Consider the following 27,032-nt stretch of genomic DNA (forward strand, 5'->3'; position numbering starts at 1 on the left):
AGAACTTTCTTATTTGGTTGTGCTCAGTCCCCATTTCTCTTTCATTGCACTTTTCAGGATGCACAGCAAACTGCAGAGGCCAATAAGTAGTACCTGCACTGACCCGAATGCTTTGCCCAGATTTTGCCTGACTGAAGAGGTACTTGCCTGCTACAAAGCAAGCCAATAACACTGCATTCACGTTGTAGAGCACTGATAAAACCATGTAGGTCTTCTCAGTGCAAAACCTACTTACTTCTTCCCTCCATAATCTCTGAAAATTCCTGCAAACTCATTCTAACATATAAAAGACAGAAAAGCAAACAAACTGCTTATCTGCTTCGGGAGAAGCCACCACAATAATTTATTAGCAAAGAACGGGTTATAGGATACATATCAAGAATGTTGCAGAATTTTTAAATATAATGTAGCTTTGCGTACACCAGCAGATAAGAACCTAACTGATTATACACAGTAATGAATAAAAATAAATTCTAAAAAAGTAACTTAGCAATACACAAGCTATGACCTTATCCTGAAGAAAATTACAAATATACAGAGGATTTGGTGAAAAGAAAGAACCGGGCACTTGAATCTGGTTCAATCTGAAGCCCATGCTAGGACTTGGGGAAAAAAAAAAAAAGTTTGGCCAGCACTGGGAAAATCTAGCTGAGGAATACAGTGTCAAAAGCTTCTCTCAATCCTATTTCTTAATATAAGGTAGGAACGATGACAGAACTCAGTGGAACTTGCAAACAGTATCTATAAATTAGAAAACAGACATGGCAGTGGGGAAGCGGAAAGAGCCTAGTCAAGCAAAAAGATATATATTTCCTTTTGTCCTCATACTAGTTTATTTTCAGGATTAGCTCATTTTAATTTCTGATAGATCTGCTTGTTGAGGATGACTGAACATATTTGTGTTCTTAATACTTTCGCCGAAGTGAAACTGGTCTTTTTGTAAAGCAAGCTACTGCGACTAAAATATTACAGAAAGAAGAGTGTTCACATCCACAGGAAGCGCTTCTCTCTCTATTTGGACCCAGACAGGAAGGATGCATTTTTTTTAATGTGTATGATGAAATTTGTAAGGACCATAATTGCCCTATACTGTCTGTGCCCTTAGGAGAGATGTTTACCTTGAGCGAGGACTTTTAAAATATAGTCAGGCTTACTGGCTTACTCTTATTGGTGCCTCTAAAAATTTCTCCTCTCCTTTCGGGTTCAAACACTCTGCAAAAAAATACACAACTGCTAGCATCACAAATCCTGAGTCATTCTCATTGTATCTGTTCTGGGCAGAAATTTTAACTGGCTTACCTCCAGTAAAAGGAACAGAAGCATACCAGTTGGTTGAACTCATGTATGTCAAAACAAAGCTACGGTAAAATCTGTAATAGGTCCTAGCAGCCTTATACGCTCTCTAAAAACTAATTGTTGTCCTTCTGATTCAAAATACTAATGTTGTTATGAATAACATCGTATTATTCAAATCCGTTCTGAGTAGCAGGAAAAGGAAGTTTTGATTACAGCTCTGAGGAATTTACTAAATAATTACTTATTAAAGTTTCTCCTGTATTTTTACAGAAATAAGCAATGCCACTTTCTTTAAATGTATATAAAATATTCGTAGGTATGCTTATATTTATAATATCATACATGACCACATCATTATTACATTCGTTACAATGTAGCTGACTTACCTTTTAAGCTTAGAAAATTAATCAGAAAAGCATAAGACTTGATTTCAGAGTTACCTGCTCTTCTCAGAATGCACTCACATACATACATTTGTTTTAACCCACTGTACTGAGCTCAGTTTTTTACATTAAGTAAACTACAGTTGTGCTAGCAACATAGTTACAGATCAGAAACTGCCAATCATCAAGAAAAATCAGCACAACAAAGAAAGTAGAGTATCTACTATCTACTGCTTCTGAGGCATTTTAAGATACATATCATCCTAGACGCCTACCACAAATAAGTCAGTCAATAAGCAAGATTCTTGTTCCAATGATGCAGCTTTAAAAGGAAAAAAAAAAATATTGGTAAGCAGAGTTCCTTATTGTTGTCACCGTATTTTCTGAGAGAATTATGCTCAAAACAAAACTTAATGTAGTATTTTGTTTCTATTTCCAAATTTCAAATGCCTTTTAGAATGACTTTCAAAGAATGGTCATGCTTAAGTACCTCTTTGCACATACTTATTTGCTCTAAAAGCTATTTGCTCAACAAGTTGTGAACTTTTGCATAATTTGTAATAAATTCTGGATAATGATTATTATCTGTTAATTTGGGCCAGCTTTTGAGAGTAACCGTATTGTACTCCTGCATTTCACAAACTCGGTTGTATCTGAAATTTACATAGGAAAAGACATTTATGTCTTTCGTTTAAGGATATTTAAATAAATAGTAGGACACATAAAAGAATGTATCTGGGGAAACCAAAGAGGGAAAGGCAGCAAATGGCGTATTTCCAATATTATAATCCTGCAGCCCCAAAGTGGTGAGTTGGAAAAAGAGAAGTGAGATGAATGTCAGTCCAGGACCATGTTCCAACATATTGGAAATAAGGTACTCACAACTGTTACCTGTAACCACCAGTAAAAACAACACACAAAACCCCTTAGAACAGAACTAGTAAGAATGGGCTGCAGGCTTTTAAAGACTCGATTCTTCACTCAGTGATACTCTTCCTATTAGAAATAGCAGGATGAGAAAATGGCAAGATAACCTACAGTTTTTACTGATCTATACAGATTATTCTTTTTCTTCTTGATTTCTATAAGATTTCAATATCTGACGCTTCCTAGACAAACTGATCAACTACAGCTCTAATATTTTCTTACAGTCAGAAAATTATACATGAAGTTCAGCCAAATGACTTTCTTATTTTTAATGTACTCTATTTCTAAATGATTAACTGCACAAAGACATGGAGACGGGCACGTGAATTATACAGCCCTGAACTTTGGAATTTTCATTTATTCCTGTCAACCCAAGTGGTCACCAAATGTTGTATGCTCACTCATTCAAGTTAAATGAAACTTTTGGTAGAGCAACATGTTACAATTTTTGACATGCCTATACTTCCTGTTAGCTACTATGACATTTTATAAAGAAATCTAACTATCTAAGCAGGAATTTTCAGTTAAAAATAACAGATGTAACCATTTGTTAGATTTAGAACTCAATAGTGACCACTTTGTCTCCAGAGCAAGTTCTTTTTCAGAAGGATTTACAGAAACTGCTCTCCCTTGTCCCATTTGTTTTTATTCCCAAAACTGGGGATCCCTACAACAACTTTGCAAACATACAGGGCCCCATTCTACAGTTCAGCAAGGTTTTAACCTTATCTTTTAAGGAAGGGACTTTCACAAGACTTGCATACAGATCGTGTAGATTTTGCACAGCATTTGCACGTGTTGGAACAGCTCCTCTGCTGGAAGTATGATGGATATTGTTGTGTCCATGTAAACTTTGCTGATATTTATCTTCATATAATGTGAAATACACACAACGAATAATGGAAGAATTATTAATCCCAAATCTTTCCAAATGCTAAAAAAGCCATAGGTAACATTGTTTTCTTAAAACACAAGTTGTTACTAAATAAATTTGCTCTATCTGTATTATACATATCTGTTCTACTAGTAGGAACGTTGATGAGAGCAGACATCTTCAGTAATAACAGTGATTTTTAAAAACCCACCTGATTTTGCCAGCTGTTTTGTCTATGGATTGTCTTATCTTGCGAGAAAACTGGAAGACTGAGGACAACAGCAAACTGTCCCCCATAACCTGCAATAAGTTTTTAATCAAAAAGGCTGTTATTAGTTTAATGGGAATTAAATACAATGCCATATATTTTGCAATCTTTTTTAACTTAAAAAAAATTGTACCTATGTTCTAATTAGTATCATAGACAAACAATCATATTTGAATGCTTTGCAAATTAAATAATACACAATCAATTTTTTCCAGTATTAATGCCAGCTGCTACAGCTAGGAAAAAAAAGGGTAGTGTCTAGAGTATTTAGTGGGGAGACAATTGTAAAAGCTTAAAACAGACTCATTACTAGAGAGAATCCTGCTGTGTACTCACTTCATCTCTGCTCCAAGTCCTTCTCCGGGTAATTGTTGGGGGATCAAGGGCATCTGTTAGCTGAGGTCTAGCATCATTATGCCGACCATTCCCCTCTGGTGGTTTGGCATGCACTAGTGGAGGGATTTTTCTAAAATTGAGACTTTCATCAAATACTCGGTCAACCAACTGGGAGGGGTAAAAGAAAAATGCAGTTTATGAAACCTACTGGATACATGCGAAAAATCAGATTAATATTTTTTTCCTTCTGAAACAGTTTACAAAAAGCCTATCAAATAGAAATCATTCTGTTGTGTTGTATTGTATAGTACAAAATGATGCATCTGTTATGTAACAATAACTTCTAAAAATGAATGTTTTTTTTTTTTCAAATACCAGACATACATGGCAAAATTAGACTACCCCACAGAAATTTTGCTTATGGGCAGGTAACATAACAATTACCTATAAACTGGTACTGAATAATTTATTCCTTTGATTAATGGAATGTACCTGTGGAATTAAGTACAGAACTATCAAATCTAGGTTTTTTCCCGGATTAGTTACAGTGTTACAGAAACACATACACCTGCTTAAAGGAGATACTGCCACCTGCAGTATGTACACACTGTGCAATATTTTTTAAAGAAGAAAATAACTATTTAGTAATATAAAATTCAGAGTGATCTAACTGGACCTGAGAGAAAATGAGCACTTCCTTAAAGTTTAGCCCTAAGTCCCTGAGAATTAAAATCAAAACCTATGTGAGTGTAGTTATGGTTTTTCTGAGTACCCAACTCACAGATTTCTTATCACTGTTTATATCTTTTTTTCCACAGAAAAAGACAGTATTATACTAAACACAGTAAACTAATGTATTAACCAAACTTTATGCACACAAAAATGAATAAACACATTTTAAAAGGAATACTATGAAGAAAAAAAATGCAGTAAACGTTTACAACTTATTAGGGTGAATTGTAATATGGTAGAAAGTGATGATTCAAGTTCAGATTAACATGTTTACCAGCATTAGACCCGTGATGGCTACTAGAAAAAGTTAGTCAATATATTCACAGAACAGCACACCAGAGAGAGTCAAAGAAAGTAAGAATTATTAGAAGCATAAGGCAATCTTATTCAAGGCAGTTTTTGACAATGTTATTAAGAAAGGAAATCTAAAGTTATTGTTTACTAATGGTACCTAAGTATTTCAGTGTTCAGAAGATGAAACTTTTATATCACCTGTGAAAAGAGGGACTTTTTTGTTTTTAATAGCCATGCAATGTATTAAATGCATACATTTATATCTATTTGTGAATACACACTGGTATCTTTAAATGCACTTAGATACTATCCAACGGTATCTAAGGCTACAGACAAGCAAGAAACAAATAACTAGCTTGTCCTATGTTTCGTGGAAAAAAAGAGACAGACAGATAGTATGCATCCTTTCAACAAGCTGTGTTCACAGAATAATTTCTGGGTTGTTTGTTGAAATGTAAAGGAACTTTAAATCAAAAACAATGTAGAGATCATGCATACGGCTTGAGTGGAAATAACTAAAAAAGGCTATGCAAAATGCTAAAAGCAAAAGAAATAAAGAAAAGGAAGAACCTTATGCATTTCTCCATGAAGATCTCCTACCTCTTCTCTAGTGTCTATGGCAGAGCCAGGGGTGGTGGCAGCAGTGCTTACTGTGGTACTGGGGGCAGTGCCTGATGAAGTCACTGAATCTATCTCTCCTGCTACATCGTTGATTTCCCGTGCGATGAGAGCCAGATCTTGACTGATCCTAGTAACAAAGAGAGTGTTACATTCTCCCCTACAAATATTTTCGTACCAGCAGAGCCCAACCTGCAGCCTTTTTGCTTCTAAGTTCTAGTTCCTGATAACTGTGCTACGAAAACGTGTACGCCCTTCTAAACAGAAAGTTTGGAGAACCATAAAAGCAAATTTTTAACCAAAGTTTTTAATAACATGCCTTTCTAGAGGAAGAAGGTAGAAGGCAATCCCAAAAGACAGAGTATCCTTGTTTTCTTTCTAGGATTCCCAGGCAGAGATGTGTGCAACATGCAGTAAATCCAACACATGGGATGCACTGGAAATACGCTGAAAATACCGTACAGATGACCCGTGTATATGCAGTAAATCTGAAACGTCCAGAACACATTTAATTTCTACCTCAGTTTACCTACTTGCAAAGCACTTCTTCAGGGCCTCTGATCATCTAGCAGCCCCGCAGCTCGCTCAGATCAAGCTGCTTACGCATCTGAAATTCCAGACCAGTACCCTAAATCCTAAAATTTGATCAAGACAAGATTTCTAGCTGGAAAAACAGAACGTGCCTGTAAAATCCTGGATATGATAGCACTACACAAATACGTCTGAACTGACAGCTGAAGATTCCTTTCCTTTTCTTCTGATCCGCCACCTCAAAAACCAGCTCTGCTCTGTATTCTGCTCAGCACAGGGAGGAAGCTTGCCTAGCTCTGCTTGCGCTTCTCTTCCCCAGGACACTCCAAAGGAAGGAGGAAAAAAAAAAACCAACAACCCCAAAGCAAAAGCTAAAAGCCCCCTACTTACTAGGGCACCCTGAATCTCCAGCTTGGATCAAGCAGTTCAGAAGACCTAGAATTCAGAGCAGCCCACCACGTGATCCCCTTTCATACTTCTGGAGGCACAGAAGCCAACAGGGCTAATTCTGCACCACCAAGGACTTTGTGAAGAGCAGCACCTGCCACTTCAGCAAAGGAGCTGCACAGCCATTTGACGGTGATGCACACCGTGCTGGCCAGTACTTGTTAAAGGTAAGCTTCTTTCTGCTCATTTTCACTTTGTCTGCAAGTCAAAAAGAACGGACACCATTGACCTAGAGATAGTTTAAGACTGAGCGAGCAGAATTCAAACTAGAAAGGCAAACATAATTAAGAGAAATTTCCAGTCAAATTCCAACACTGGATTTTGCGGCTAACCATCAGTGATCCACAATGAAGTGCAACCTTGTGCAGCATAGATACACATATAACTGGGATAAGGCTGTAGAAGAATAGGCGGCAGTTACCGTGATAACTCAAGACAGTATTTCTGAATTCAAACTATCAAAGACTGGGACACTGAAGCAGAAACCAAGTCAATTGCTCCTTTTAATAAATTAAAATATGGCAAGTGCCTATTACTACATTAATTAATTTAACCTAATTACTACATCTTTTGAGTAAATTTTAATTTATATTTTGTGTTCTTATATATATGTAGCATTAAAACTCCAAGGTTTGAGCCAATAGTCTAAGTAGTAGAGATATCAGAGAACCCCATTCCTTTGTTTCACACTGCTATATCACTTTATTTTCTTAAGCACAGAAGTTGCTAATAATCATGTTTGATTTTCTGGGACAAATTTTGGTATTTAATGAATAGTTGTGAAGAAAATAAAACCCAGGAAATTTCAATTATCAGTAAATCCTCTAGAAGACAAATTTCATTAAACACCATAATCAAAAGCAGTATCAATCAACTAAGACTTAACTCTGCACAGAAATCAGCAATGCTTCAACATGCCACAGCCACTTCGATGGAGTTCTTAACAAGCAATCAAAATTACATAAAATGTCAGATGTCTACATAAAAATGAATTCAAATGCGTCCTGAAAATATCATAATAAACAACTCCAACATGGATGGCAAGCAACTTGTTTGACTATGATGATTGTCTAACACTAGTCAAGTGAACAAAATCTGGAATTACTTTCAATGTGATAGTAAGCTGTAGTCAGTAATGTTTCTGTATAGAAACAATATAGACAGATAACTAAACAAAAAGCATTAAGAAAAAGAAAATTAGAAACTAGCTGAGAGTTGGGCCTGACTTTTCATAAATTATGTTTTCAAGTCATTCTGCATTAACTTTTAGAAACAGAAAGTATTGCTTAAGTATAAAGAAAATGTTTGGTATAATCAAGGACAAGAGACTTAGGCTTTAGGTACACACTATTTATCCTGCTGCAACTGTAGGTTGCCTTGCAGATTTCCACTGCTTCCTGCATCAGACCTAGCAATCATACAAAGCACATCAATTCAGGGAGGCAAAACTAAAATAAAGCTTAAATTCCCTATCCCCCTAACCCACTCCAGCAAATGCTGCTATTGGGTTCGCTCAGTGAGCAGACTCCTGCAGCCAAGCTGTCATGTAATGACCATCTTTTTCAACAGCCTTGAACTCTAGTTCTTATTTACCTGCAGTGAACGAATACCCATACTATTAGAAAAACCACAATGAAATAGGAATACTTCTAAGATATCTGTAATAGTTCTGAATTGCTGGGTTACCAAAAACATTTTTATGCTTAGTCTACTATGTCTCACTTCCTACACTGAGTCACAGTTTATTTTGTAACGACACTTTAAAATCCTTAAATAAAATACATGTGAAGCTCCTGTTATTCTAAGGGTGTATATTCCCTCCAAACCAAAGTGGTTTTAGATCAAATTTAGTTATTCTGTTAAGTTTTTTTAATCATCTCTTTCCAATTTTCAATTTTATTAACATCCGTAAATTGCAGAGCCTCTGAAAAGTGCAAACTGAGTCAATCTTGGAAGACCAGTTAAAATACAGTATGATGGTAACATGGATGCAATGAAATGTTTGTCATAGAGTCTCTACACTACTTTCATCTGCACGTGTATTTTATGAAATACTTATCTTTACACCTGCCTAATCTACTCAGTTATTCAACAAAAAAATGAAATCAACCAATTCAATGAGAACAAATAACTACCTATTCCTTTTTTAAAAACTCTAAACAGAGTTGAAGGGGCTCTGATCATAGAGGCTGGACTGAGGGCTGAGAAGGAAAAAAACCCCAGGGCAGCCAATGACAGAGGGGAGACTATGGTTAACAAGGCAAGGGGAGCAGAGACAAAAATCATCCTACAAAGGACACAAGTTAAACCTAAAGCCAGGGGAGCAATGCTGTGAATCTGTACAAAGCGAGATGGAGGCACAGAAAGGGTCAACTCGTGATCTAGAGCAGGGGGCTCAGCAGAGGCGAACCAAGGAAACTGGTGTGGGAAGCAGTGACAATGGCTGACAGTAGTCTGGCATTTCTCAGTTGCTGAGTGCTAGTTTTCTTAACCTTAAATATGCTCATTTAATGCCATTTGTGTGAAATTTCCTATACACAATCACAAATTTGGCAATACCGATTTGAGCCTCTCACCGCTTCCACTGGAAATACAGAAGCTGAACAAGGCAGGGTAAGTACATAGCCTTGGAAACAAATTTAACACCAGTATCTAAATGAAGAAAATGGTAAGGAGGCCAAGGGAAGAAAAAAAACCAGAAGTGCAAACCTAACCACCAAGTCAGTTTAGACTGAATCATCCATTACTTCCAGCGTCAATCTCTCCTAGATGAGCCAAGTGTACCAGGAAGTTTCACTGAAGGAGAGAAAAAAAAAGCACTTTTTATGAGGAGGAAGTAATATGCTGTGGATATCCTCAATGTTTTTCCCCACATACACACATTCCTCCTTATATCCAATCCTAACTTTAGATTCTTGGAAAGAAAGAGATGTTCTATGAAGATGCCCTTGAAGATGTTTATTTCATGATTTATCAAGATGCTATCAGACTCCCTTAAGTATTTTCCCTTTGCACAGGCCACACTAGAAAAAGAAATGTTGAAAACTATTACCAAGAAGAGGAAACAAAAAATAATTAACCTAAACACTGGCATCTAAGTTTTAAATAACATTTATATACTTACATAGTTTTATTTCTTTAGTGCAAACTATTTGAAGTTTTCACTGCCTGGGTATTGCATGATATGGGCACAACTGGTTACCAGAATGTAGAACTGGCTACCTTTTCCTTGGTTCACTTGAAGCAGAGGGCTACTAGCCATAATGGAGGAATTTCTATGCTAATCTCAGGGACTCGCAACAAAAGAAAGTACTTTTTGATGAACACATATGATTTAAATCAGAAAATATCTAACATGAAGTAATGTCTAGATAAACAAAAAATTAAAATGAGAACATGGTCTCTCATATTGCCAAAATAACTTTTTCCTCTGTCACCTATGCATTGATCTGAAATTCTACCTCAATATGAATGTAAAGGTAGCACAAAATCAGATATACTTCAGCCTCAGGAAATACACCATTAGCAACAAAGAGTTCTACACAAAGTACCTTTGCAAGTCCCACTAATGTGACCAGAAGTTCATATTCTGGGATCTGGCTATCATAAGTCCGAAATTACTCTAATTTTCCATTAGAAAGAGATGTGCTGGTAACATGAGTGTTCTGTCCACCAGTCCCTCGTAAGAAGAATTTTAAATTACCCATTCAGTTTGTGAATGAAAACGGTAAGCAGAATGATACAGAAAATCCATTAGCTCTCCTTCTCCTGTATATGCACCCGTATAGCTGGTTGGGTACAAATCTTTGTTATTTTAGAGGCACTCCTTTAAAACCAACCTTGCTATTTCTTCTCGGTGAGCAGTCCAGTCACGAATGTAGTCTTCCTGTTCCTTTATTCTGTGCTTGAAGGTATTGCTACTTTGAGCTGCTGTCCCAGTGCTCTGCAGTCGCGTGGTTTTCAGGGCTGGAGAGGTACGTAGACGGGTATGTTTAGGGGAATTACGGTTTGATCCGAATTCATCTTCTGAGGTGGAAGCATAATCTGTAGGAAAGCGCCTCCATCTTGCACTTACTAAATTAGTTTAATTATTAAAAAAGAATTATTATTGCATCTTTAGTAAGAAAAAAACAGTATTATTTCAGTAACATCACAAAAATACACAACTATTCATCATCAATCCCCAGATATCTCACAAAAGGTTTATTTAGTATATCTTAAAAAGAAAGCTACAAAATTTGTGTTAAATAATAAATAGATTAATAAAAACATAAAACGGATGCTCTTTGTATAATGATGAGTGGAATAAGATGTAAAAGCCAGTAATTGTATATGAGCTCAAGCAAACTGTATTACAAAACAAGGGCCCAATTCATTAACATTTAAGTATATAGTCAGGTTGCACTTTTTCTGCAGATTTTTTTCCCAAGTTTCATTCGAGGTTTACATGATACTCAAAAAAAATGAAGAGACATGAAGGAAGGATGGAGCTGGCACCAAGCCTGGAATGCATGCTTACATCAGGAAAGCATAAAAGTCCTAGATGATGCATTATGTATTTAGTACAGAAAAAAAATGTTAATACTGTTATAAAAATCAGCAACACACTGACAAAAACAGCAGCCTCAGAGCAAGAAGCATATATTCTCACATGTAGGACATAAAGCATATACAGCCGTGTTGCTGACGACAGCCTGAAGTATAAGAGAACTGAAATTAAGTAGGAGGCTCTCATGCCCCCGTGAATTACTAAAGTCTAGGAAATGCATTTCAGATATGCCATCTTCAAACATGCCCAGCAGGAAGAGATACCACTGAGTGTAAAGGAATGCTCATCATGACAACCTGCTAAATTCTTGCAGGGGATTTAGTCCCCCAAACTCCCTGTCATTCATGAGGCTCTAAAATTACTGTAGAAATTTTAACAAGTGTGTGATGACCTCTTGGCAATTTAAAAATAACAGAGTCAAGTAATGTACATTGGTTTTAGTATAAGAAAAATGCAGGAAGTAATAATGATTTCTCCTGAAACATTTAAAAAAACATTATAAATGAAGCTTACATCAATATGATTTTAAGTGACAAATAATGAAAGTAATTTTTAGTTGAGAAAAGATTTGTGCAATGCTCTCAAAGATTACAGTATGTAGAATACGACCTTGGTGTATAAGCTTACATCCCTTCCCTCATACAAATAATGCATTTTTAATTGCTGAAAACAAAAATATGCTTCTGTAATTTTTTTCAGGTTTAAATGTGGGCTTCAAATCATGTCCAGTTCTACCAATTTTTTTTAATATTCTAACTTCATTGAAGAAAATAAAAATGTCTCTCCAGTTACTTACTGTTCTCTTTTTAGAGGTTTCAAACTTCTTTTGATCTTAGGGAAGTAGAACATAAGCAGAAAAAGCACATTTCCCCACCAACAGCATGCAAGCAATGTGTGACTGAAGTCCAAAGAGCTTTATGAGTTGGGCCCACATTTTATCATCAATTTTTGTTTAATTTCTTTGTCCTGGTTCAAATTATATGCATCAAAATAAATATAAAATTGATCTTAAAATCTGTCATGTGAGCTAGTCCAGCAACTCAGCACTGTACAATGAGCATATGTAATCATATATTTAAAAACTAAAAATTGAATGAGAAGTGAAATATCAGAAACAGATTTTGATTTCTAGTACTCTACCACTGTAAGTTTCAACATCAGGATCTGGGTCTGGGAGAAGCTTGGATTTCTCTGTGTACAAAATAGTGTTTTATCATGTTAATTCGTGTTAAAACATTCAGAAATATTTCATTTGCTTAAATGAAATATATTGATGATATTAGTCTTAGGTCCTCTTTTCCATTCATGCTTTTTAGGAAAAGATTCTTAAATTATACATTCAATCAAAAATACTGAATTTTGTAAAAGCTTAAACATTTCAGAGATACCAACTGAAATGACATCAATAACAATTGTCTGCATAGTACCATAAAAGCCCTCTACGTTTTTTAAGACCATTAAATTTTAAGGTCTTAAAATGTTGTTTATATATTATCCACAAGTTTCTCATTAATATGGGGAAAAAGTTATTGTAGGCTTAACAGTAAAAATCTCAAGTTGTATGATTCATGAGAAGCAATATCCAAGCATGTTTCCCATTAAGCTAGCCATACATCTGCATATATATACTTTTAATACTATTTATAAATTATGCAGCCCCCAAATGTCATTGTAGTCTATGTAGATTTCTGAAAGCTATCATGCAATTAGTTATCTTAGACACCAAAGACTGTGACAATCAGTACCAACAACTAGAAAATCCTCCCAAACCCTAGCTAAAATAATCAGCAGACAAACTTAACTTGGTGACTACTCTGCAAAAAGTATAATGTGGTGACACCTTAAGCTGGGAAGTTTGATGATCTGGAGACCATAATCTCACTTTTAAGATCTGAGGGCGGACTTTATTAAGCACATCCCTGATAAAATACTCTACTCTCATTGATGCATTGCCTTCTCGAGGTTCATCCATTTCAAAGATCCTGAAATCTGGTGCACAGTATTGCAATAATACTAAGGCGTAGTTAATAAGGGTTGTTTTCTCTCCACCCTCAAACCTTTTTCCTTTTTTTCCAGAGATACTTCAACAGCTTTCATCAACCTATCTGCTAGTTATTTGCAATGACAGCTAGGTCAGCAAGCCAGCAGAGCTGCCGAACACAACTCATTGCTCAAGGTCTCTCTGGTCTGACTCTGCTTAATTTCACAGTTGCAGCTTAGCACTTTTGCACTGGGTCTGATCCTGTTGTTCATTTTCCCAATACATAGCTCCTTCTATAATACCATCTTCAATTTTCCTCTGCAACTGTGAAAAAAGGTCTCTAGTCTTCTCTCTTTTTATTGATCACACGCTACTCTCTGATGATTGGATTAAACCTTTTATTGCTTGCGCTATAGAATTACTAATTCTGCTTCACATGTCTTCACAGTGTTGTCAGTTACCAAGCTTACTACCACAGAAACACCCTGGTAACTACTTTTAATGCTGGTGAGTCTTGTCCAAGGCGTTTATCTGCTTGCCCTTTCATTTAAAAGTAAGCAATACTTTAAAAGTAAGCAATACTCTAACAAAGACTAAAAAAGATTCTTGAAATTACGGACTTGCTGACAGCTCTGACAATTTAAATGTTATTATGTTGCTATTCATCCATATGAAGTACAAGACATTAAAAAAACCCAATGACTACATCTTTGTTCAGACATACATGTCTGTAAAATCAAAAAGATTTGGGAAATGCAGAAATAATTTTCACTTTGGTAGACTGGATTTAAGAAGCAAGGTTCTGCTGCCAATGTTCAGTAATCTGCAATGTGGTAACATCGACTGAACCCTGATGGGAAGACCCGTGGAACATTTTTAGCACTTCGATAGCAACCAGTCTTCTGGTAAAAGAAAAAAAGACCCCAAACCCCATATTGGTAATAGTCATTCATTTTCCAGTCTTTCTAGTTCCAGGAAGAGAAGAAAATACATCACTGTTATGCCTTGATTAAATGTGCCTGAAGTAAAACACATTCAAACAGTTGAGGCAGTTTTGTCAGGTGCTTCATTAGTAATTTCCAAAAGTCCTAAAATTAAGCAAATTGTTGACTTTCCTAGAAACAAAATTAAATTCAGGAATTATACGCTTTGGATTGAAAAACTTCTGCTATGTTCCATTTTTATATATTGCATACAAATAAAGTAACACATTCTATTCAAATATGTTTTAAATAGTTTATCTAAGGATAAAATAACAAATAACATTATTAATAACTTGATGTGTTGGGTAGTTATCAGCATCATTTTATAAGATGCTAATGGGAAAATGGGGATGTACTGAGTAGTGGCCTATATCTAAGAGAGAGAGAGACACACACACACACACACTCCTATATAAACTAGAAGACTACATCACTTTTAAAGCAATTCAGATTTTCCTAAAGTACACTCTAAACAGTCCAGTAAAAAAACCACACAATAAGCTTACCGATATAGACAAAATCCGGAACTCCAAATCCTGAACAGTAGTAATAATATTCTTTATTTACATAGTAACAAGACTCGATTGATTTATTAAGTCATGATTTTGTTTTGAAAGTATCTGACTGCTTTATTAATTGCTTTTGGATTTTTGCCTTTACATTTATACAGGTTTCTCCCTGATTTTGATATATAAACTGATAAAGCTTTTAATGACAGAAGCTATTTCTACTGTACATTTTTCTAACAATGGTCTTTTTAAAATATCTAGCTTATTACGTTGGGGTAGCTCATGAGAAGACGGCATCTTTTCTCTCTTGAAAATAGAGTATTTTATACAAGCTACAGTAAACTCTGACTGTGTAATGCAGGTAAATGAAATGAACATTAAACAAAGATGACTGTGATAGATCGCGGACTGAGAAGAGAAAGATACACCCACTCCCCTGAACAGAAGCAGCAAACCACTTCAGTGCAGCAACCTGGGAAAAGTTCAGGAAGCATGCAATAGTTCACATGGACACGAAACTCAAAATCCATATATAGTTTTGTGAAAAACACAAGAAGCAGCAAAGTGACAAGTAACATCTGGGGTTTAACTTTTCAAAAATCAGCAATATCACGATGTGAACTAGTGGTAATTATTAAAGAAAACACATTGAAGCAGTCTTCACCGACATTTTCTCTGACCTAACTTTGCCACCTTTCAGTCTGCACACATCAATTTAAAACTGATTAAAATGGAAAACATGCCATTTTTCCAGTGATATCTTACAAGGAAAGATTGAGTTTTTCTCTGAAGTTTCACCTTTTTTTGTATCTTTGTAGACACCTGTCATAATATTAAACAGATTCAGCTTTATAGTTCAGTGAACACCTCATTTGTATCTCTACAGAAATTTCTATTCACCTAATAAATGGCACAGCCAAAAGATACCTGTCTGGGGAAAAAACACTGCTAAGAATCCTAAGAAGGTGGATTTATGATATACAAGCAACAAAAGGGCAGTAGGACTGTGGAAATTTAAGTAGCACAGATGTTTATATCAACTCTGAATGGGAAGCAGTAAAGGAGAATATATAATCTCAGTAGCAACACACAACCCTGGAAGGTACTCTATTTATTTTTTCTTAGACTGTGGACTGGCTTCAAATAAGGTCAAGCTGGTAGTATGACAATTCAAAAAGCAAGAGGACATCAATTTTAGATATTTGTTGCATATGAAAGTTCACTTATTTAGAATTACTACATTTTAATTTTGGTTGATTTAATATTGCTGTAGGTAAACAAACTAGCAGCCTTTCACACTGTTTGCACGTAAAAAGTTAACTACTAACAGAATAGTAGGTTAAAATTAATCAACCGTATGGATTTTTCCTTCCATACATAAGATAATATCATAGTAAAGAAACTACCACCCAAAAGAAGATCAACATGATTGGAAATCATGATGAAATCATAAATTGTTGTAACTGGGAACAGAGGACAGAAACTAATGCAAGTCAAGGCAAACATTTTAATAGAAATAACTTTATGATATTTAGTTAGGTAGTGTTTGTGTTTAATTTTTCCATTTGTTACTTCATTGTTATTATTCTTATCAAACAAACCTCAATTTTGTAGTCTGGAAGCTAATTTTAAATTATAATTATCCTACAGAGGCCCGGGGTATACCTCAGGGAACACTTGCTGTTGGGCATACCTACAAGCCTACCTTACAAATAAATATTGCATCTTCCATGTAGCAAAAAGTGCTGCCAACCTTCTGAACTTCTGACCTGAGCAAAGAGATCACTGCTCTGGTTTTGTACTAACACAAATCAGTGCTGCCATATCCGAATGCCTCAATGCAATTATTTGTTACTGGTTTCAAGTAAAAAAAAAAAAAACACAAAAAAATCCGAAGAGTTACAGGATTACAATTTCTTGTCTTTATGTTTTTAAGTGAGAAACACCCACAAGCCCTGCCAAAGAAGCCTCTTACTCCAAAGAGAGACTGCACCAACTAAAGTTCAACAAATGTTTCACAGAACTGTTCCTTTAAAAAAAAAAATATTTCCACATATAAAAAACATCTAGTACTGTATAAGACTAGTTCAAATAATGTCACATACCTGAGGGAGAATTATGAGCTGAAGCCAAAGATTTTGATTTTGAATCTGAAAGTCGAGAAATGCTATTGGCTCGAGTTCTAGCAGAAACTTTACTACTATCTCCCGCTGATGTTAACCTTGCACCACTTCTGATAATAGCTTCTGGGGTACGAGATGAGGCAGTGCTTCTAGTTATTGTTGCTTCAGTATCACTACGTGCTGATAAAGAGCCAAGTCGAGTTCTGCGAGGCTGAGCAAGTAAGTCTATTCTGGAAATACTTCTCCTCCCTGATGGAGGTTTTGAAGTAGAACTTGTAGTGGACACTTCAGAAGCCACTGAAGCCTTATCAGCATCAGCAAGCTCACTATCTGAGGCTTCACCAAGCCGTGCTCTGCGCAAGAGAGAAGTCCTTGTGGGACGAGGTCTTGGAAGAGTGGTAGATTTACTGGATTGCCCAAGTGCAACAGGAGAGGTTTTTGATTTAGCTGACTTGCCTTCCATCTTGGAATGTAGAAGTTCATCTGCTGAGGCAAAAGGAACCCTTCCATGTGATTTGCCAGAGTAGGTTTCCTGGTCAGATGATAAGATGTCAGAAATGGCGGAATGAGGTACGCTTGATGTTTGGTCATCATCTGTCAAATCTACTGATGGTTGTCTCATTCTTCCACTGGATTGCACAGTTTTGCGAGCATCAGTTCTAGACCCACCATCTGAAGATCGACTTTTAGCTTTTTTTTCCATCTTTTCTCTGGCACTTGTTGAGGAGGACTTTAAAACATCCTTTGAAGGGGAACCAGAGGAACATCTATCTTTATATAAAGTTGTAAAGCTCTTCCGCTTCTGTGTGGGCTTTCTTTCTGCGTCACCAGTAACGAGACTGATTGTGCTGGCTGTATCTACATCCGATTCTGGCGATATGGAATTATCTCTGTTATAGCTAGGAGTCTCAGGACCTTCATCGGTTTTATTTTCTTCTCGCAATTTAGCTTCAAGGAAAGCCATTACAGCTTCTGTGTCTTTTAAAATGAGTGTTGTATCTAGGCTGGAATCAGTGTCCATTGAATCACTTCTGTCACGTATCCTGTTTGCAGATGCTAAAGGGGCAGCAGATCCACTTTGCTTATTAATGTGAGGAATAAGTTCTATAGGTATATTTGTGCTAGGCTTATCTATAGTAAAGCTGCCTTGCCTCACTAGTGGTTTTGAAGATTCCTTTTTTTCTCCTCCAGATGCTTTAGGACTTTGTCCTTTAATAGTTTCCTCAGTTATTCTTCTTTTTCCCTCACTCTGCACCAACTTCATTTCCGCTTTATCTGTAACATGTCCAGGAGCTTTGTCTTGATTATCCAAAGTTTTGGGTGACATAGCAATCTCCTCCCTACCCTTCTCAACCCGGTTTGCAGCAGATTTTGTGGAGAATAATTTTGTGGGCATCCAGTGTCCTTGCTCCTTTCTTTCTTGTTGTTGAATTTTTGCCAAAGCTTGTTTATCCACAGAGGTTTCTCTGCCAGTTTCAACTCTCTCTTTACTGGAAGAGCTGGGGAAAGAAAAAATTTTGTCTCCAGTAGCTCTGGGTGAAAGACCATTCATTGTTCTGCTTGACTTAGCTATACTTCTGCTGTCAGTATCTGAGGCATGAGCTGGAGTTTCTTTCTCCTGAAGTTCAGTGTCTTGCTTTTCACCTATTTCTGATCTCTGTTGAGATGTAGTTTTTGCTTTTGAGCTTTCATTCACTTTCTCCTCTTTTGGAAGCTGTGGCAGTGTCCTCCGCTTTCGCTCACCTTGGCTGGCCATAGAAGCAGCTGAACCAGTGCTTCTAACGGAAACACCAGATTCACTGATGTCTGTGTCTAAAAATGAAAAAGAAAAATCTACCTGTGAAGTCATTCAATAGCAAGGTAAATAGAAACATTAAATTCTTAAGACTGTGTAAGACTAATAAAACAACATAAAACAGACCTGAAAAAAATCTTTAGTCCATCCCTCTGTTCTATGCTAGGATCAATTATATTTAGACAAATATATGTTTAAAAACGTTTAACAAGTTCTTAAAAATCTCAGTTGATGGAGATTTGACTATCTCTATAAGCTCTTTGGGTAGACAGCTCTCAGAATAATTTTCTTATTCTTTAACAGGAGCTGGACTTTCTCCAATTTAGCCCATTACTGCTTGTCCTATTCTCATTAGGCATTATTTCCTCTTTACAGGAAAGTGGAAACACTCTTCTTACTACAGAATGGAAACTCTGTTTGTGAATTATGTTAACTTCTTCCAAACTACAATAAGTAAGTTGTACATAACTAGCTATGTTATCTCATTTCACTGTTGCAATACATTTTGAAATAAAATCCAAACAAAATCATGTGCTAACGTAACTTAGAATGGGTATCTCTGGATTAAAGAGATTACATAGATCAAAAAAAAATTCTGTATTACTAGAAGTAGAATGTTAAGAGTGTCATACAACAGTTTACTTTACACAATCCAAAGTGCTGATACAGAGCACGTGTCTATGAAAGCAATGTCTAAAAGGTTGCAATGGAATTACTGCAATGAACCATTTCTGGTTTATCACAGAGACGTGACCAGGACAGAAAAAGCCATCTTCCAAAAGTGTACTCCGTAAAACCAGTAGACTGCAGGAAAAGGGAAGGAGTCATTTCAGAAGGAGAGTAAGAGTGGAAGAATAGAACAATCTCCTTGCCTTTTGCTCTGCTACAAACAGGCAGAATTTCTTCCCAAACGTGGATCATTTTGGTTGTGATTGAATAATTGCCTATTTGTGTGGCATCTTGGGCTAATTACTACTTTGTTGACACTCTGTGACTGTAATACTAGGAAAGGAAACACTTCATGAACATTTGTGTCATTCTTGCAGAGAGACTATGGTATTTTTTCCTGCTTCATTGTCATTTCAGTATGACGTTCCATAGTATGGGCTTGGACAGCTCTCATATAAAAAGGGAAGTTTGCATAGATACAAGAATTTGAGCTATGTAAGATATATTCTCCCTGAAATCAAACTCTTTTAGCCAGCTGTGTACACTGGGACCACATATATGAATGTAAAGTTTTTATGCTTTCACTGTAGGTTAAAATATGTACACATCAAATCACTCTTATATCAGCACACCATTACAACAGGAGTGGAAAGCAAGTCTCACATACCGAAACACATTCAGCACCAGATTTCAAAGCTACTGAACCGAGGAAGATCCCCTTCCTTCCTCCCTACCTGCCTGTTCCACAGCTCAAGGTCTTGTCTCACCAAGGGGCTACAGCCTCTCCCTGCGAAACCTCCCCTCAAGGAAGAGGCTGCATTGCTGGGAGACGCTCTTTCAGCAGTATTGAAGAGCCCTGCTCATGAAGAAAGGACTTACTATGGTTGAGAGAGCAGAAAGAATGCTTTTATCCCAAACAAGACACTGTATGATAGAAATATATAGAAAATGTATGAAAAGCACCAAAAGAATGCAGTACTACTGCTAAAGCACGTTCATTGAAGTCTTAGTGGATATAGAATGTTCTTTCGGTAAAAAACGATGGCTATCCCATGAACTGTGGCAAGGAATAATTGATGCTGAAAACGCCCATTTTAGAAACCAAACTTTATTCTTCCACAGTGATGAGTGTGCCCTCCTTGCCCATTTAACAAACATAGCAGTTGTGCTGCCAGAAACAAGCCTTTATTACTCAGCGATAATATGAATTGCTCTGATTTCAAACATTTGGATAAAAAATAATTCTTTTTGCAAGTTCGTTTGCCAGTTGTTGCAACATAATGTGACATACTTACTAACACCCATTTCTCAATTCACTTTTCACCAGGAGAGATCTATCAACAACTGCTCTGCTGTCCCTGTTGGGACATTTCTGTCAAGGCTTGCCACCAATATTGGTTGTGCCAGGAATATGAACTGGAGTATAGGGCTTCTCTCTGCAAGAAATCTCTAAGCCCTTATTTGAATACCAACAATCACATTTATGTATACAATTGTACGCATTGTACATATCTGCTACATAATCACTCTTCTCTCCCTTTCATAGGTTTCTTCAGCAGAAATTATGACAACAAGAACAGCTTTTAATACCATTTTCTAATGGAGCAGGCACGGATGACTCCAATCTGATGTCATCTTGGTCATGACGTGTGTGATTAGCAGCCAAACTGGCCCACTGTGATACCCAACGTTTACTTCCAGGGGCACTAGAACTTTCCTAAGGAGGAAAAAAAGCAGAAGAAAAATTACAACATGTCCTCTTTCCAGGTTTTTACGGAATAGGTATGTCAGACACTATTTTCCTGGCAGAAGGTGAAAAAGGAGTTTACCTCAATAAATTTAAGAGTCACCAGCTCTAGAATGGCAAACAAGTAAACAAACAAACTCTATACGGTTGCAGAATCAGTACATAATAAACAGCATTTCCTACTGCAGTGAACTTTTAAACATCAGAACCTACATAAAATATATTAGAACATGTGCTAGTTTTAAAACCAGGTTATTTCAGTCCTTAGCTCAGAAGACCATGAAAAAACATGTGGTGTGGGGGTGTGCATGTGTGCTTCAGGAAGACAGGAAAGTGACATTTTGCCAGTTTATAGAACCCTCTTGTCCAGATGAAGTATTGTATTTACTTCATTACAGAAAGACCACCTTAAGGACTGAAAGAGTAAGATAATTTCTGTTGGAAAGGAAGATCAGATTATTTGTTTGGCCTAAAAAAAAAAGAAGCAAAGATTGGTTTTAAACCATCCTACTGGGTAACAGTGAAGTCAATGCAACTGATCTAGAAAGTCATTTACTTTCTTGATGATAAGCCTTTTGAAACCTTGAAAATTTTTATAATGTAAAAAAAGTAAATATAAATTTAAACCACCTTCTTATGTTGTGTTGTTACAGTATCTTAAGGTGTTTTTTTTTCAAAAACTGTTTCCTAAATATAATGCAATATTACCATTTAGTCAATATATTATAGCCTTTCTTGCTCACATCTCCAAAAAAAAGACAGCAGGCAACTGTCGATGTATGTATAGGTGCACATGAGCGCACACACACGGGCTGCACGTTATCAAAGGCTTTACAGAAGTTTACACAGTCTAATTAATTGGATTCAAAAGGCAAAGCACTGCAAATGATGGAAGTTCCACAGGAGTTGCATAACCACAGGTGCGCCAAATGAGAAATCACATTTCAAGATCAACAGAAGAGATGTGAAGGACATGGGGATACCAGTAACTTTCTCACAAAGGAATTTCGTAGGTGCTGTTCCAAAGGTTAGCTGAAGCTCTGCTGCCTGTTCAAGTCTTACCACTTCCATTCAAAACGCTGATTTTTGCCTAATCCTTGGCTACTCCAGGATTCCAGTCTTTGACCAGGAACCAACTCCATAAATTTTACAAAATTAATTTAGCAGAAATGGCATGGTGAACAATGTCATCTACTGTATGATGACTTCTTTCAAATTAAAAGTTACTTAGCCATTTGAGAAGACTTGAATTTATGATCTTGCATTTCTCCTGATTAAATGTGTGACCCTAATTAATGCAAACAAGTGCAGTATCACAAACCTCTTTCAGAATGCTGTGATTGTAGTAAAGTCAGAGATGCATCAAATAATTTCTTTGAACTATTATACAAATTTCCACATTGTGAATTAATTTCTTAGAATCAAAATGTTATAAAATTCAAGTCTAATAACAACAAAGGAAGGCAATTCAATGTTTCTGTTATTTATGGGCATTTCTGAACACCACGTAAGGAAAAGGGTGCCAGAAAGAATGTTACAAAAGCTGCTTGCAGAAGTGTGCAGCATTTATGCACTGACTACTGTTGAAGCCTCATTTTTCTTTCCTATCTCTAAACTTTGTTTTTATTATCTCCTGTTCGTACTAGTGAGCTTCCATCTTTAATAAAAAAATTAGTTACAGCCAAACTCAAATACAATAGATGTCCCAATTACCTTTGCTACAGAAAACTCCAACTAGTTCCTTGTGTACCACCTAACCAATTCCAGCGATACAGATATGACACATATCAGAAATGTGAATTTCACTTCACAATAGAGAAATATATTAAGACTTTGCAAATTAACTGTAGTAAAGCAACATCATAAATTACTTTTCTCTAAAAGTAATTACACTGCCAAAAAAGATCTTCTACATAGCAGTGGATGTAAATGTGTGTTTTGCCAACTCTCTCTCTCTATAAGCACAAACAACAAAGCTATGAAAAGCAGTTTCTTTTGATAGTAGTTTAAGCATGTCCAAAAGGTGAAAGGTTTATAAAACATGCATTTAAAAAGTCACATTCAGTTATCCTAATGTTCTTCCTATAATCCATATCAGTTTGCATCTTAGAGGCTCTCAAGTAAGCAATCCTCCAAATCTTCAATTCCAAAATTAATTTCCTAATCTTTCGGAAAAGCTGGGTTTACATAAGAGATACCAGCCCTTTAACTTCATGTTAAATCTGCTCTCCCTTATGCTTATTGCATATGCAGACTAAATTGGAGTAACAGATCTTCAGAAAATGTACCAATGGTTTTCTGCAGACGACTTATTCAGACCGAAGATTTAGGGCTTCAGGCTCTACATCTGAAAAAAACCCACAGCACACACACATAACACCTGGAAGCATCTCCAATACTTCGTATTTCAGAGCAGAACACTTTTTTAAAAAATAAATTTCAACAAGCTGAATAAAAAAATAATAATAAAAAAAAGTCTTTTCAGACACATGCTCTAGTCATCTTATGCTGTAAGAATCACATCATGCCATCCTTTCAAAAATGAAGTGCCGGCTTCAAAGCAGTTCTTTTAGTCCCTCCCCACTCTACCTGCTTCAGAACCACATTCCTCCAGGGGTGATGATTTTTTCTCATATTCCACACTCACTTTATTTACAGCCAATGTCTTCACATTTGTTCCTGGAACAACATTGACATCTACCTCAAATAGTTCTTTTTCCTTCTGTTGCATTTACTCCACTTATACAGCAAAACCCAGTATTGTACCCACCTCAGCTACTACTTTGCTAGACTAAACAAATTTTATCAACCTGTTTTTGTAAGGTAAATCTCCATTCCCTTAATAATCCAAGTACACCTCTCTGTACCTTCTCTAGTCTTGCATTCACCCTTCTTAACCAAGAATGGTAACAATTCTAGTGCCAGTATTTCAGAGCAAGTTTCACCAGCACTTTCGACCATGGCAACAACACTGCCCTTTTCTACTGACAATACATTTTCCAGGGTATCCAAGGGTCCTGTTTGCCTTTTCGCAGCCATTAACATTGGTGACACAATCATCCTATGTTTCCACAATCCTATCCTATGTTTTATAGCATCTAAGTTCAAACAAAAATGAAGTATCAAACTTCAGACTGAATGGTTTGCTCTACAGAAGGACAGGAAATTAGTGTAATTAGAGAGGACAAACAAAAGGAAACACAGCTTCTAAAGGCACACAGCAGTTTTCCACTTCTAAGAAGCAGTATAGCAAATATTTACATGAATGAAGTTACTCAGTGTTCAGAGCATCAGCAGTATTATTTATTTTATCTTTAGTGGGAAACACATGAAATGAGCATTCAAAACAGGGAAAGGAATGTTGTAGTAAATGCGACTGATGACCGTGCAGATGTAGAATCAGGTTTCTAAGTGTGCTGCAGTCTTAACAAAAAATTAAAAAAAACCCCGCACAAACCACGCAAAAAACAGGTATGTCCTTCGGAAGCACATCAAAGACAATGCTGATAAACCACGTACATTATTTAAGAACCGTGGTTAACATACATAACTGCCTACTGAAAATTAAATGGAAGCTGGGTGGATAAATCAGAGCCCAAATGCCTGCAGTACTTTTATTAATCAAGCTCACATAGTAAGAACAAATAGCAACAACAACAATACTCTGTTTGTTCTCCATCTTATTTAATTTTTGTTCTTAAATCACACTTACCTTGGTTGGCAAGTGGCAGCTTATAACATAGAAAATAAAAACATTTACATATTTTAAATAGATGGATTTAGTATTTTTACTGTCTATCTGTAACCACTGAAAAGGCAAGAACCAGTGCATGCAAGCTCAATCCAACTGTGTCAGGCATTCACTCTGCATTTTATTTAGTCCCATGGCATACACTACTCCAAAGTACTAAAGCTTGTCATATCAAAGGAAAAGCTGAGGTCCTTTTTAGGTCCTTTCCAAGCATGTTATTCATGATACTTCACAAGCCCTGTAAAGTCAAGATATTTAAGTTCAGAAGACTCTTTCAACCCCAAAATAGTTTTTATAAAGTCTTCATAATTTCCCAAGCCATCTTTTCCATCTTTCTGAATGGCAATCTCTTAGATTTTTTATTCTCTGCTTTTTCTATGCCAATCATGTTCTAAATTCGCCCCATCCTGCTAAATCATCTATAGGTACAACTGTGATGGGCAGCTGGAACAAAGTCCACCCACATTCCGAGTGGATGCAAGCCTGGACCACTGAGCTACCCTGAGGTTACCTGACTATTTAGCCAAGACCTTCAATAAGGTCTATTAACTTACGATTTACAGCTCAGTAATGCAGTAAGTCTTCCAAAAACCACAAGCAGAAAAGTCTGTATATAATGAGAACATGATACCCATAGACTTTACAAATCAAACACATTTGCCTCTCCCTTTCCTAATGACACAAGAAACATAGTGTAAGTTTTGGTAATAAGACTTCAAATATTACAATCTTCTCTCACTAGTTATCCTCACGATTGTTCTCCCATTATGAGTATAGAAAACACAACTCTGTTTTTCTGAATTAGCTTCTCTTTTACTTCTACATGCATACATACATAAAATACATATCAACCAACTTCTATTTTTAACTTTCTCTGGTAAGCTTTTTTTCAACCTCCATCTGTCCTCAACTCTTCTTAGACTAATTCTTGCTATATTCACATTGCCTATGTCAGTTTTGCTCCATTGTCAGAAGGAATCTTAAACCTGCCCTACGATTGCAGAAGTCATCTTGCTCTTCTAAAATCAAACCCTGTTATTTGCAAAATATGACATCTGGAAAGCTCAAATTATGCTCATAAAATAAATCATATATTCTTCTGCTGCTTAGGAAATGATATAAATGGAAAAATATCAATACTTTTAATAGTCTTAAAAACTGATCTAGCACAAAAGACCTGAATGCTGCAAAAGGCATGAAAAAGAAGACAGAGAAAGACTCTAGTTATAGACTTATGTCAAATTCTACCACATGATATGCCCATGCTGTACGGCAATAATATACTCAAAGAGGTAACCTTAGAGAAACTATTCAAGGATACTCACCTAGATACAGTAACATACTTAGTGTATCAAGACTGCACAGTAGCTGAAATACAACCATGATAACGCACACCTTCTCTAGGAAAAACAGATTCCTAGATACTAAAAACAATGTATTTGCATAGCAGGCACAAAAAGTCATACTTGAAGCTTTTGATATATTCCAGAAAATTTGCTTATTTATGAAGTCTGCTAATTTACAGGATCATACTTCAGAAACAGTTTGCCATGGCAAGTAGAAGTAAACGTGGTGTGCTTTGTTACTGTTACCAGATTAATTCTGCTCCAGTGTGAACCCGTTCTGTTTCCAGCACATTTCAAGTTATAGTTTATCCATCGTAACGCTATCAGAATGTCTCCCAAGATTTCAATATGAAATACAATTAACATCTAGCCTGCGTGCATATTTGGAGTCATGTATCAAGAACAGGCATTTTCCTTTGCGTCATCTTTCAGCAACTGATTAAATTATACTGCTTCTGAGGCAACTAACATAAGTGACTTCTTGTGAGTGGCATCTCACTTCAGAACTCAAACCGATGTCCTTTGGCTTCAGAAAAAAAAATCTGAAATGTATTATCCACCATTTTTTTCCTAGCTGACTTTGTATCACACATTAAATGCATACACCTTATTTCTGTATTTAAATATAGTTACTTGCTCTGGGCTATAAAACATAATTGGCTTTTCCTCAGTTCTGCTGTGTAACTTATAAGACGTGTATACTGTGCAAACGTGTTGCAATTACAATAATGTTGCAAGGAAGCTCCTGCTACATTTCCAATACACTGGTGGTAGTGTGCATAAAGGCAGAAAAGTTTAAAACCCCTTCACGATGTGACGTGCCTGTCTCTGACAAAGAAGTTTTGATAATGCAATAAAGCTCTAAGAAAAATA

At 36.3% G+C, this 27,032-nt stretch overlaps 1 protein-coding gene across 1 annotated transcript in view; it reads right to left on the reverse strand.

Moving 5' to 3' along the window:
• Positions 1-27,032, reverse strand: part of CEP170 (centrosomal protein 170kDa) — a gene marked incomplete at its 5' end in the record, with an annotated part of 29,715 nt that overhangs the window by 2,405 nt on the left and 278 nt on the right. Inside the window, 6 exons of the mRNA XM_009705476.1 lie at positions 3,692-3,780; positions 4,085-4,252; positions 5,711-5,858; positions 10,546-10,780; positions 16,834-18,663; positions 20,906-21,032. Of these exons, the coding sequence (XP_009703778.1) occupies positions 3,692-3,780; positions 4,085-4,252; positions 5,711-5,858; positions 10,546-10,780; positions 16,834-18,663; positions 20,906-21,032 (2,597 nt within the window). The remainder of the gene's footprint in view (positions 1-3,691; positions 3,781-4,084; positions 4,253-5,710; positions 5,859-10,545; positions 10,781-16,833; positions 18,664-20,905; positions 21,033-27,032) is intronic.

This window comes from Cariama cristata, unplaced genomic scaffold (assembly GCF_000690535.1).
Source record: "Cariama cristata isolate BGI_N322 unplaced genomic scaffold, ASM69053v1 scaffold42578, whole genome shotgun sequence".
NCBI classification, from domain to species: domain Eukaryota; kingdom Metazoa; phylum Chordata; class Aves; order Cariamiformes; family Cariamidae; genus Cariama; species Cariama cristata.